General features: G+C 37.9%; 1 protein-coding gene across 3 annotated transcripts in view; it reads left to right on the top strand.

The window, feature by feature from the left end:
* Positions 1 to 5455, top strand: part of LOC107217674 (tetraspanin-5) — a 91241-nt gene extending 85786 nt beyond the window's left edge. For all 3 annotated transcript variants that reach the window (XM_046735212.1, XM_046735201.1, XM_046735193.1), the window contains one exon: positions 440 to 5455. In XM_046735212.1, the coding sequence (XP_046591168.1) occupies positions 440 to 508 (69 nt within the window). In that variant the 3' untranslated portion in view covers positions 509 to 5455. The remainder of the gene's footprint in view (positions 1 to 439) is intronic.
* The last annotated feature ends 8744 nt before the right edge of the window (positions 5456 to 14199 follow it).

The following is a 14199-nucleotide window of genomic DNA, read 5'->3' on the forward strand; positions in this document are numbered from 1 at the left end:
TAAAAATTTTCTCTCCTGCAGAATGTATTTCTTCCATACATGTATATTGAATAACTTGATAGTTAATCGTAAGGCAATCGTTGTAGTTTTAAGCGAGGAGATTCCGATCGACGCTTCCGTGAAATATAAGGTAAGATATCGATCATTGTAAACATCATCTTGAGATGTCTTGCAGATGAACATGCAGTCGCAGGAATGTCCTTTATTTATTTATTTATTTATTTATTCATTCAATTATTTTCATCTTGTTTTTTTTTTCTTTTTCTTTTGTATTATGTGTACGTAATCGCTTGTCGCAATGCGCACGTTGCCACTGTACATATCGTCGTTACGTGTAATAAGTCAATGATTCATTCGTACATATTCCGCAACAAATTTAGACCATCTCTACATATTTTGTTCGCCTTTGAATCATTACCCGCTTTTTATCTTTTTTCAGATACTGGGCATATGCTTCGCGCAAAATCTACGGGCGGACATATTTGCCCAGAAGGCTAAATGGCATTGACAATCAAGGGCCCCCACGGCAGTCTAGCAGCTCGCCTGTATCAGGCAGCGCGCTGGTCGTTCACGTTGATTCATTATTATTACACTGTACAAAATCTAAGAACAGAATATTACCAAGAGATAAATAATAATAATAATAAGAAGAAGAAGAAGGAGACGATAACACAAAAATAAACAACAAAACGAAACGAAACGACGATTCAACGGGTGTATTATACAAATTGCGGACCGATAATCAACACTCGACAAGGATCTTCTGGAAGGGAGCTAGACGTAGCTCACAAATCTCGAAAAGTTGAAAAAAAAACTTATTAACATTAAGCTTCGTAGTTGACAAAAATTATTAGTCCGTGTGAAATTCTTCAAGAGATTTAGTAAGATCTAAGGATTGCAATATTGAGATAAAAGTGCTAAACAAATTGACCAGTTTGAAAGGAGTGAAAATTTTGTCAACATTCCATTAGCTATTTTCAATTTTTCAATCTAAAAATCGGATGATGTACCATTTTTGTGTTACGGTAAATCTCTTTTCGAGTTTTCATCCGTCGAACGGTGTTAAAAACAAAAAACCCAAACGCTCAGCCAGTCGAGTTCCGCCGCGTCGGTTTAATCGTGTTTCTGCAACGTTTAGCGAGACTTTCGTGCAGTTATTGTCGTACATTCTTCGAATAATTGTAAAATCAACGTGCGCCGTGGGGGCGCGGGGAGGAATTGGCCACCTCCGCCGCAGAATTTGCTCGATCCGTCCGAGCTTTATACTTCAGGCCGTTTCGCGTCATTTCCTCAAGTTTACCCTGAAGCCTTCGGTAATTGGAAGAGAAGAATTACGTCGGGCGCGTGTCGAACTTAATCAAGCTCTTTGATCAGGTTGTTCGACTTTTCGTTTCGTTGTCAGCGAGAAACGCCGGAGAAAACCTGTTCCAAATTTTCTTTTAGTCGCTTGTAGAATTTGAGTGTCGCATTTGTAATTTTTTTCAATGCCTTCAACGACAACCGAAGAGCGAAAAGCTTGTTTTTGTTCGACGCTAGGGGAAAATATGTATATGAGATGATGTAAAAAAGAAGAACAAAAAAAAAAAAAAAAGTGATATTTTATATTATATTATATTTTTAAGTGGACTGTTGCTTGAACTTTTTTACTTGTAGAATGTTAAACGATTAACATATACTTGAAAACGTTATACATTCCTGAAACGTATTATTATATAGTATCTCTTTTTCAAACTAAATCCTCATCGTCGTGAAATGTATGGAGAATTGGGGAATACTGGAATTATAAATTATCTCTCGATTCGCTTATCGACGCTGCACTTGTTTCTTTTGTAGACTTTTTATTTTTATTCCTTCTTTCACGGCATTCCTGAATTCTCGCTACTTAAACTCTCGAGAAACGATTATTGTTATTGTTATTTTTCTAACTAAAACTTTCGAATTAACGGGATATCCAACGTTGAGGATCAATAGAAATACAGAGTCACATTGTAGAATACGAACCGCTACACCTCGGTTTCGTTAACGGCGAACATTGTTCAACGAAATTCAACGTTTCCTCATGTTCATTTTGTACACATAAGTACGTACGTTGAAAGAACATACGTTAAGTAAGGTCAGCCAAATTAGCACATGATTTCTTCTTGTCGTCTCTTCGAAAACTTGCGTTTTCTTTACTGAATCCACCTGAGATACTCCTCGATAATCAATTCAGTGTTCTGCTTTGGTATGTACGTACAGCTAGGATATGTAAACGGCTGATTGTTTTAAAATTGGAACGTAATCACAGGTATGATGCATTTTATAGCCACGGACTATTAATATCGGTTTCGAGAACTGGAACAGGAAAATATTTTGGTAAAAATACAAATTAAAAAAAAAAAAAAATAACCATTGCTCTAGCCAACGCCTATACCTTTGTTAGACTTGAATAGAGGCTGCTTAGTTAGGCTAGGTAACATGAAACTAATTTACATGTACGTATTATCATAATACGTACGTACATGTTTTATTTCTAAGGTTATACGTATACATTATTATTATGTCTATAAATCCTATGATTGACCATAAACGCAAGAGAGAGTTGGGGGAAATAACTTGATATACATCGTTGTCGCAAAACTTGATATTTTTCAATATAAAACATTACGTGTTATACGTATAATTTACGTATGTACTATTATGCATATATAGTATATACGTATGCCTGTCATAGATAGAAATATATACATACTAATAAATGTCGAATTTTTAAGACGCCTAGTCTTCAAATAGGATTTATTTTACTATCGTTAGTATTATAAAAAGTGTACTAATTAATGTGTATATTTATCTATTCATTATAACAGACATATTAACGACAGTGTTGAAAATCGACATTATTTTTCAACGTTTGGCTTCTCACTCCCAATATCTCTCTTCGCGCGATAAAGAAATATTGCAAGTACATTCTTGACATTTCGTTTATTTACTTAGCATAACTTTGATTCAACAGAACATATAATCTTCTCTACAGATGTATTCATTGTGAAATTTTCAAAATAGTATCAGTTCCCCAACAACACCTTTCGAGTGCTTATCGATTTTCTTCATCATAATCTTATGCGGAATAGGAAGAAGCGTGATTTTTGGTCCCGGAAGCCCCTTTCATACATAACTAACCTCACTAGTCATGTATGAAATGAAAATAATGACGATTTTTAATTGCTAAAACTCAATTGTAAATGCTTGTATTTTACACTATTGTTCCTCTCTCTCTCTATCTATCTTTCTATCTCTCTCTCCCTTTCTCTTGTTTATTTGTATTTAATCGATTATTAATTTCTTTTATTTTCTTTCTACAATTGACGCCATTCCATTTATAAGGTTTTGTATTCTTTATTAAAAAAGAAGAAAACGTGCGTTGCACGTGACTTGTGAAATATTTAAGTCGTCAACCTGATCCAATATTCTGAACCAAAGCATACGTGAATGTATTAAGTTACAATAAATACAGATAACGTATAAACAGTATCTAGAGACTCGTACCGGCGAAGGACATCTGGATCACGTGACAAATATTTTAGTTTAATGAGTAACAATTAATTCGAGGAGAAAAGTCAAGTTGATTTATCATTGATTTTATTTTTCTTCCCCCCTTTTTTTATCCTTAACATAATTCAATACTGAGACATGACATTATCGTTGAATCGAATTCAACTTATTTTATACTCAATGATTTAATATTCTTGTGAATATGCTGGCGAATTATTATTATTATTATTTTTTCTTCTCCCAACCTTTCATCTCACGAATTGAAAATTGTACAGACTTTTATACGATTCGTTTAGATTTGTATGAAAATTAAAGAGCCCTGTAGTCGTAACGCTAAAATGGCGATAACTGGGAAATTTTGTTTTTTCAACTGCATTTAACTGTAACATCGTTGGAAATATTATGAAAGATACGCACATTGCCGCAAGAATCGTTATATTTACGTTATATAGATGTAGGCATAAAAGATTGTGCATTACGAGACGAACTTAATTCAATTATTATCGTTTAACAATAAAAATTTTCAACATTATCATTTGGTATCATCTTTTACTTTTATACGTCCTTCTTTCTTTCTTTGCCTGGTTTAGTTGTTTTCCTCACTAAGTTGAAAATCCATCGAACTAAACGAAAATCAGCTAACCGTGTCAACTGCGAAGAAATGTTGATGGAACTTTTATTTAATTTCTCTATTTATTCATACAATTTATGATTTTCGTCGCTGTCAGTAGCTGAATTTTATAGTGACGAGGAAAATTCACCTATCCGTACGTGTAAGATAGAACTTCTTCGTTGATGATTTTCAATCATTATAGCAACAGTTATTTAGGTACATACAGATAGTGTTCGAATATTATCAGTGTAGTTTTTCAACGATACCTTACACATCCAATGTAAATATTGTAAATCCAGACAAACATGTAAAAATAAGTACATACACAGATGAGGGCATCTGAAGAGAAAAAGTGCTTGACCAATATTATACATAAAAGGGGGGATAAATAAGAGGAGAATAGCTAAGGCAAGAAAAAAAAGAAGAAAAAAGTAAATGAAATACTACGGTGTATCACACGTGTTGCTTACTAGATTGTAACGTAATCGGATTAATCTTAATGTATATTTAAGCGCACGCAAGAGTGAAAAATTTAATCATAGCTTACTTCGATGCTGTAAATTATTTTCGATTCTTTTATTTTTTATTTATTTTTTTTTCTCGCTTCAATATTTTCTTTTCTTGTTATTCGTGCAACAACTGAATTTGCATATATATCATCGAGTTTCATTCGGCTCTGAACATATTTTCGAAATAGAAATTACTGTGCCAAAAGAAAATCATACTGTCATCAATTTTTAACGAAACAAATTAATTTAACGATTTTCTTTTCTTTCGAGAAAGTCGTTTCCGGATAGTAGCGATGAAAGTAAAATTAAAACAGTAATGACAATTTGACTTCTAGCTAATGATTCGATACCTCTGTTTATTCCATTATCTATATCATGTAGCATCTTCATTTATACGGATATAAATATTTGCGGACTTACGTAATAATAAAAGAAATGCGCGATCAAACACATTAGACAAATGAAATGCGATCAATCTTACGTTCGAGTAAACAGAGAATTCAATACACGTATATACTGCCGTTAGATATTTCCCTTTTCACGTATTGCAAGAAAGAAAAAAATATCATCACAATGAAGATCTATAAATATAAATATATATTATATCGTTTTATGAATCTTATATACGGATAAAAAATAATTGTTGTTATCGACTATTGTAAATATAATAATAATAATCGCCACGTAACTTTCGGTATAGTGAATAAGAATTAACTGTAATGTTTTTATGGAAAGAATAATATTTATACCCACTGATATATTGATATAGCAGTAAATATGAATAAATATATCAACGTACATATTTTGAGAGTACAAAATTTGATTAAATCCTTTTTAACTAATCGATGTACGCTTACATTAAACAAACGGTTCGGCATTATTTATCGTTCCATTCGCTTTTACCAATCACCGATGAATCTTAAGCACATTCATTTTGAGCTAAATTTTAGGAATTACAGTCAATTGTCCAATATTCATTTCGACCTGTCATGTTAATATACTTGTCGACCGACGTTTATTATCCTTGCTAAATTAGCGTCAGCTAGTCGACAAGTAACCATTCAAAAACTGTGTTTTCTTGTTCGAATAAAGGAATTGCCTCAGACCAGGCGGATGGTGAATCAAACTCGACGATGTCCTTTCAAGGATATAATCCTTGGCCAACGGTAAGTTACCGACTTTTGCATCCCTGCTACATATCTGCCTTGGAAACTTGACGTTGATTTTACCCATTCACCAGGTTTATCCACAATGGTTACGAAGCTCCGCCAATGACCGATAATATTACACCGACAAAAGGCAATTGTCAGAACCGCTTAGTTGTTACACAAAAAATACACGATTGATCTCAACGTGGTGGATATTGGAAAATTTCTCAAGAAGTCGGATCTTTTTTTTTTATTTTTCTTACTGGAAAAAAATTGAAGACCAGGTAGACAGAGGCGTTGAAATTTTATTATATTTAAAATTGAGACTGTCTTAGGGGTAGTTTTTGAATTTAAATCCGTAAAACGATATTTTATAATGTTTTTATGCAATGTTGACAATTCATGGCCGGCTTAAAATTCTGGTAATTGGAGTTCTTCGTCCTCTTGTCATAAGTTGGTCGAAAGCATACAATTCGTCGTGAAATTTCAAAGAGCTGAGTTAACTAACCAAGAGAATAAAAAAAGTTGTTCAATTTACAGCGGTGCGCTTTTTGCGTTTGCGCGGTATATTAATTATGCTTGATTCTCGCAAATATAAATCAACTGAAGTCAGAATCATATTTACAAGTGCGCAAAAAAATCTTTCATATACGCCAACCGTGGAAACTGCAGCAGGGTTCTAAAATACAAACTTGGAGTAACCCCATTAATCTATGACTTTATTACTTAGTGAAAACAAACTTTAATGAAAATTTACTTAGGCAAAAGATAATTATCTAATTGTCGTAATAAATTCTGAACCTCTTCGCAAAGCATAGAGCAAGAAAATGTCATTTCCTTGCCTGGCTCGAAAGTCCAGAGACGCTTCAACTTCGCGAGAGGTGGAATCTGAGATGACTACGAGATTCTAGATCACATTAAACCAATCAGCGTATCTGATTATATTTAAATATTAATTTGTACCCAATACAGTTAAGTGGTGTAAAAGAAGAAAGCGCAGATTTAAATTCTCTCGCCATAATTTAATAACGTTTTTTACTCTTCTTCTTTTTAATTGTCTTACAAATATACGCCTTTCAAAGAAACTTGGGTAGGGATCAAAACTTGGAAGGATCAATATTTGGAATGGGCGATATATCAAAATTTCAACAATTCGTCTTTCGTTATCGTATTTTCTCACGTTTGAAATTTTGATATATCGCCCATTCCTATGACAAAGATTTAATTTATCGATCAAAAATTGTTTTGCCGATTTGCGCGATATTCTTTGGTCCGTGATAAAATTCGTAAAAATGGAAAGCGGCCAAAAATGAACGCGAGATATTAATACGGTCCAGAATGGAGCGCATTCTTCCCTTTGTAGGAGAGGAAACTGTCGAGAATATTGCTCGCTGTATTGTTGCGACGATATTATCTGCTAGACACAACGTAAAAGTATGTCAGAAAAAGAACGATCATCAATTTTCGGCTTCTAACGTTTAGAAACTTTTTCAACTCCCGATACATCACGATGCATCTGCACGATCGAATTGCCACTTTAGATCACCGTCTGTGAATTCATGACCACGTGAAATTGGAACTCCTACGAAGAAAACGTTATTAGGTACGACGCATCGACGACGAGATAACAAGACGCGTGTACCAGTGAGATATGTAAGATTAACGGACCACCTTAATCGGTAATTCCAGCACATGTCCGCAACTCGTAGTTATTCTTTTACGTGTCAGCCATAATCCAGATTAGCCATCGGCTTGTGGCCAATCGGTGCCGCGGTTTGTATTCGGAGTTCATATTTCATGGGAAGAAAGGGGGATCGGTTTCATCTCGGTACAAGTAACGATTAACCGAAATATCGGATCGTTTAATAAGACTGGACTTGATACCGTCCTACAGAATTATCGCAAGTTTCTCATTTCGGCGAGAAACGCGGCACCGTGAATAACAATAACCATCAGCCACACGGTGTAACTTATTACGGCTAGACGTGGGAGCTCATATTTTGTCACCGTAGATCTCACCGCACTCTAATCGGCAATCAGATTCATCCGGGGAGTAATTCCTCCTCAGCTCCTCCCTCGCTATCTCCTTTTCTCGAGAAGCGTCGCGCGGGTTCATTTATAACTTGTTTTATTTTTCTTTTATTTTTTTCTTTTGCGTATAACGCCATTGCACGCTCGTTCGACGCGAATAATTTTGGTAATGAGAGTGCACGAGACGGCCGTTTCTCAAAGTAAATATTACACCTGGCTTAGCGGATATCGGTCACGTAATCCCCTCGGCAAGGTTCCACTCTACAGTCGAGCCGCTTGAAGTCTAGGTAAATCAAATTTGGGCAGAGATTAAACTCCCGTATCGAAACCCCGCTGAACGTTCGCGAACGCCAGACTTTCCTTGCGTGATAAATCTGCTGCGTATTATCCCCGGACCCACTTTGTCTTCCAAATTTCCCGTAACCTCCCAACACCAAAACCACACTCATGCAGGCAGCTTCTGTATCCTCACGCAAGCTTCTCCCAAGCCTCAACTTTGGGATCCCTCACGGATGTGGGTCGGCCTCTCTCTTTCTCTCTCTCTCTCTCTCTCTCTCTCACTCTCTGTTCAAACAGATGTATGGATTACCGTGTTGATTATAGTTTCACCCTTGGTCTTGGTAATTGATTAACGAACTGGAAACAGTTCCACGGAAGCATTCGCGTTGCACGTTTGTTTGCGTCACGTGGAATGGAAAAAAAAACTTGGAACCACGGGTGAGAAATTGACACCATTTCGAATTTTTATATTGGCACGATTCCGGAAATTCGCTACTTCGGTACCACGTTTCGCGATTCGTCTTATAGCTCGTCACACCTGCGCCACAGGACGCGGAGCGTTTGCTCTTTGGACCCTTGTTTTCCCCGTGGGGGTGGAAAGATGAATAGAAGCGTCATTTCAAGCTACTCAAATGTCCGGATCGTCAGTCTCAAAATGGCACGCCAACCGCATTTACCGTGGATATAAAGTATATTACCGGTGAAATTTACGCCCTCTTCAAACCGCTGAATAATTTTGCATTCTACCAAATGGATTTAAGAGTATGATGACGGTAGTTTTACGCGAATGAAATAAAGACGAACAAGCTTCGGACACGTGTGTCACACGTGACACGATAAAGTCCACGTTTCTCTGCATATACGTAATTCCAAGCTCGTGTATAACGTGACATCTTATCGAGTACGAAGAAAAGACTTTATCCAGCAAGTAGTTGTATTAAACTGGATGCTGGTATATGACCCCGAATCCCTTGAAACGCCAATACGTTAGGCAAGTTTAGTGATTCTCCGAAATATCGCCTTTGGCTAGAGGTGTTTTTTTTTTTTCTTTCCCTTTTTTGTTCCACCCTTCGTACGTCACTTCACCCTTGAAAGACTCCCACGCGTTCCTTTTCGATCCTTATTAAGCTCTGGTGCACAGGGGTATAAGACAGTTGCGCAGTGTGAAAATCAGCTTCGTAAACTAACTCGAATCCCACTGTACGTCACTGAGTGAGTATATGAACATGGTGCAGGGTGTTACGCAGTTACGTTAACTAGAAGTGAGTGAATTATACCCGGTTGCACGAATTTTACCACCACAAATTTCGACTTTAATCAATCCGTTTCTCGGCAGTCTGTACAGTTTATGATATCGAGTGTTGCAAAACGAATGAAAATGGCGCATGTAAAAACTTCATTACGCTTACGTATATATAAGATTTCAGATAATTTGACAGCTTTACCCCGACGGAGCTGCTCTATCACTAAGCTCACACAGCTAGACTTTATTGGAATGATTTTCCACGAAGTAGCAGGCTTTCATTTTACGACGTTGATGTCGTCCTTACACTCGCTTTCACTTTAAAATTATTCTAAAGGATGCCGCAAAAAGGTTGCTTTGAACGCTTTGTGCGACAGGGACTTCTAATTAGATTCTTCCCGCGTTACTCCTTCGTCCTGTTCTTTAGTCTTTCAACAGGCGATAAATTAACCGAAATTATTAGAAAAAAATAGCAAAAAAAAATTCTATAGAACAGAAATTCGAATGCATCTTGAAGGAATGCGAAGCCTTGTCTATGTGTAATAAGTGCTGTGAAAATGAGAAAGTACAATATTAGCCAATTACGCACAGCTGTTCTTGGAGTATATGCATTTCTTGAAATTCCGTTCAATCGACCTGCTATTGACTGAGCTTTTTTCCCGAGATGTCAAGGTGAGCGCGAATATTTTTCACTTCAAAAAATTCCCAATACTACGCTGCATCGCACGAAGCATAATAATTTTCTTCACCGCATGGGAATTTCACTTTATCATGCCTTGTTATAAATCCACGCCGTGTGGGGCAACTCGCTACTTACCTGAATTTTTTTTTCTAATTTCACTCCCGCCATATGCCTCGTAAATTTTGTGTCAAATTATACATGCAGAGCTGGAGTAGCGTGACAACTCGTTCGAACCGTAAATATACATATAATAAAAAAAAAACAACAGATAATTTATGTCAACTTCGTAACAGCGGCATGGCAATTCCGATTATTGGCCAAATTCCATTATACCCGAGGGCTCGCTGTACGATAATTTCGTGCGATAATTTCGAGCAAAGCTCGCGTCAAGGAAAAGAATAACAATCGATTCAAACCATTTTCGTTCTTGGAATACGACAATAGCTTTTCTTGGCTCCAGAAAACCGTTTTCCGAACGAATTTCCCTGACAAACAAACAGTTTTGATCCGTTATACCGTTCTCTGATGCTGCAGACAAGATCCAAAATCAGAGGGGGGAGACTTGATCGATGCAGGACTACGACTTTCTGACGCAACGCCAACCACGAAACAGCGGTATCGGATTCGTCTTTGTCAATGTCCCTCCTTTATAATAGAATTTGAAATATTGCCCCATGCGCAAGGATATCTCGAGATGAACGCGAGACCGTAACTTTTCAATTCGTGACAGCCAGTCGTGGAGCGAAAATTGAATAAATTATTGCGCCACTGTGCCTGAAACACTTTGCCGCAAGAATTTATGTTTCTGACAATAGCGATGATAATTAATCACCGTTATCAATAGAGTGCAGGGATAAATTTATTGATATTACTCGCGACTCCGGCTGATCATTTTTATTTTCACCTAACTCTTTCCTCCATCTTCCGATCTGTTCATCGGAAGTACCGTCTCCCGTGCATCGTTCGTCACCCCTAACAAAAATAGATCGTACGGTACCGGGAACTGCCACCATTTGGTGGCGAACGGAAAGGGAGGATTCCCACAAGACTTCGACCCAGGAATACCTATCGGAATTCAACCGATTGCTTTTGGCCCCAATATCTTGCGGCAAGTTAGTTTCTCTTCAACTAAATCGTGATGTGTTATTTTACTTAGCTACGCTACCAATTAGACCGATGAATCGTTTATTCTTATTGCGTGGGTGAAACTGAGAGAAGTATATCTTATACGGTCGGTTATAATACAAAATTCGGTGGCATTAATTCGCAGGAAGTTAAATTTAATAGGCCAAAGTTGGGTGTAAGGATCTCTCAGTGAAGTTCGTGCCAGATTTCCTGTAGTGCTCTCTGCGTTCCCATTTGCATTTGATTACCATGCTAACGGGGCAGTGGAGATCATACCTCAAGTCACAACATCAAAAATCTCCGCTCCTCTCTCGCTCTCTATACATATATACGCAGCATCTCCTCTCGAACCCCGGAAGTTGAGGACACATGGTCTATTTGTCCGTGCTTCCTCGACCATTACCTCCTTCAATTACGATCCGCGACATGCACGTTTGCAACAGTAACCGAAAACACCGAGTGACCTCGTCTGTCACTGATGTGAAAATATTCCGTTAATTATCCAAGCCTCTTATGCTCATTTTGGATTGCAACGGTATTTGTTACCTACATCGATCCTTAATTACTGCAGTGTTTGAATTATAGCCTACACAAATCCCCGGGGCTTCGCTTAAATTATCGCGGTGGAGTAAGAAGTCGATTTCCAATACTTGACCGACTAACTGTACAAACTACATGCATTTCGTCTGCGAAATTCGAAATTACGGAGGTGTTACGTCGACCTGTGCAAGAAACACCCTCTGTGGGCTTATTTACTTGCAATCTAGCCTTCAGATCTCAAACGACGCGACCGCGACGATTAATCGGTGTAAAGCCTAGTTGAAAACTTGGAATTAACGGTACCGAGGTCCGTGAAATGGGGACGAAATAGGGACGTTAGGAGAACCGGAGTCTGCGGAGTTACTAAGACTATTTTCCTCGACGAGGGCTCGCCCGCCTTTCCTGAATTTAGCAAACAGCTTTGGGGTCGTTACACGGACGCGGTGAAAAACTTGAGTCAGGCTTATCTCGGCGTAATCTGAGCACCCTGCGCTCGTCTTCCGCACCCTGCGAATCCGCGGCTTGTGTAACATCGCACGAATCGACCGTGGCGTGGCCCCGACGAACTTTCACCCCTCTTACGATCACGTTTTACCCTATGAACATTTCGGACCCGGCTGTTATATTGTGACCGGAAACCTTTCGTTGGTAGCCTCTTTCAGATATGAAATACAAGAGGAAACGGTGCAGATCTATACTCGTCTATTGGATCTCGGAATACGAACTGGTTTATTTTTCTCATGAAACGATGAACGACTGCCTGATGAGTGAGCGAATTATTTGACGTCGATCGATGATTTGACGCGAATGCGTTGAAAATATGCAGCAGTTGCCTGAGAAAATCCGATATGAAAAATTGATGTACTGTGGTATACACAGTCACGATTTTCAGTCGGAACGGCCGAACATTTTATCAATGAAGTACATGTACGCGTACGTTTCTCGCTAAGGGAGGAGAAAACTAACAAATAAGCCGATTGAATTCCCTTCTCGGAGTTTCAGATATCCTTTTCCTTTGGGAAAATAACGTTTTCACCATTGGAAAGGAAAGCGTAACAGGGCGATAAGGGTGTGAATGAGCGATGCCAATTTCGATTGTGGAATCTCGCTGTTGACACAACCGCTCCATGCTAAAGCAGTAAATTTGTGCAAGACAGAACGCTTTACTGCTTCATTGAGAACGGTATCCGTATAATTGTGAGTCTTTTGCGTTCTCATACAGTTATTACCCTCTAGGGTTTTTTAGCAAAATATCTTCCGTCTTGAAATGAATTTGGATAACCCTTTTTTGACTAGTTGAACCCTTGGGAGTGTGAAAAACAGATCAAGAACAGTAAACGACCAGCAATTGGGGGAATGCTGAGAAAATATGGTGAATATTGATTTTATATTCATTATACTACAAGTGACATAGGATGCAGACGATACAATATGATAAGTGTCTGATATATTAATTTTCGTACACTACTTAAGACAATGCGTACTGCACACATATTTCCTCTTACAATACTTAGATTTCTTAAGTAATGTTTCATTACATCGTTGCAAACCTCTTTGTCTTTTACTTAAGCTCTACTTGTCAACTACTTGAATTACTACACACTGACATCCGAACAATTGCACTAAAATTATGGCGTATTGAATAAACTGAATCGTTGGAGCAATAGGTTTCAGAGTTTTTTCCCTGTCTTTTCGTGATCCCATCAGTATTTATATGTATTTCAGCTGTCACTTTAAATCCCTTGTTAATAAGGTGAACTGCGCTTTTTCTGGGATTGTTGAAGACAGATAAGACTCTCATGCATGCAGAACAGACATGAAGAATTGCAGAGGACTAATAGCTAGAGAGATACTAAGCACTATCCTCGTCATTCGGCTGTGGCTTTCGATACGTTGGTCGCAACGTATAATTACTGCGCGCAATAGATTCCTCTCGCAAAATTACGTCGACATAGTGCTACGATTAATTTATTCCAGCACTTTTGAAAATCGCGAAAATTTTCGCCAAAAATACAAAGGGGTTAACCTTCCTTTTTTTTTGACCAAAAAATTTTTCGTCTCAGAATTGATTCGTATGACTCTTTCCCGACCAATTGGACCCCAAGGAACTCATAAAACGCAGCGAAAAGAGCGTGGGATCAACAGGAGAGAAATTGAGAAAGAAAATACACCTGCTGAAAAATGTCGAAAATTCAGGTTTTCGTTTTTTGGCTGTAACTTTCGATGCGTTGATCGCAGCGTATTGGGACTGCGCCCAATCGATTTCTCTCGCAAAATTACGTCGGAATAGTGCCACAATTAATTTATTCCAGCACTTTTGAAAATCGCGAAAATTTTCGCCAAAAATACAAAGGGGTTAACCTTCCTTTTTTTTTGACCAAAAAATTTTTCGTCTCAGAATTGATTCGTATGACTCTTTCCCGACCAATTGGACCCCAAGGAACTCATAAAACGCAGCGAAAAGAGCGTGGGATCAACAGGAGAGAAATTGAGAAAGA

Source organism: Neodiprion lecontei, chromosome 1 (genome assembly GCF_021901455.1).
Source record: "Neodiprion lecontei isolate iyNeoLeco1 chromosome 1, iyNeoLeco1.1, whole genome shotgun sequence".
Classification (NCBI taxonomy): domain Eukaryota; kingdom Metazoa; phylum Arthropoda; class Insecta; order Hymenoptera; family Diprionidae; genus Neodiprion; species Neodiprion lecontei.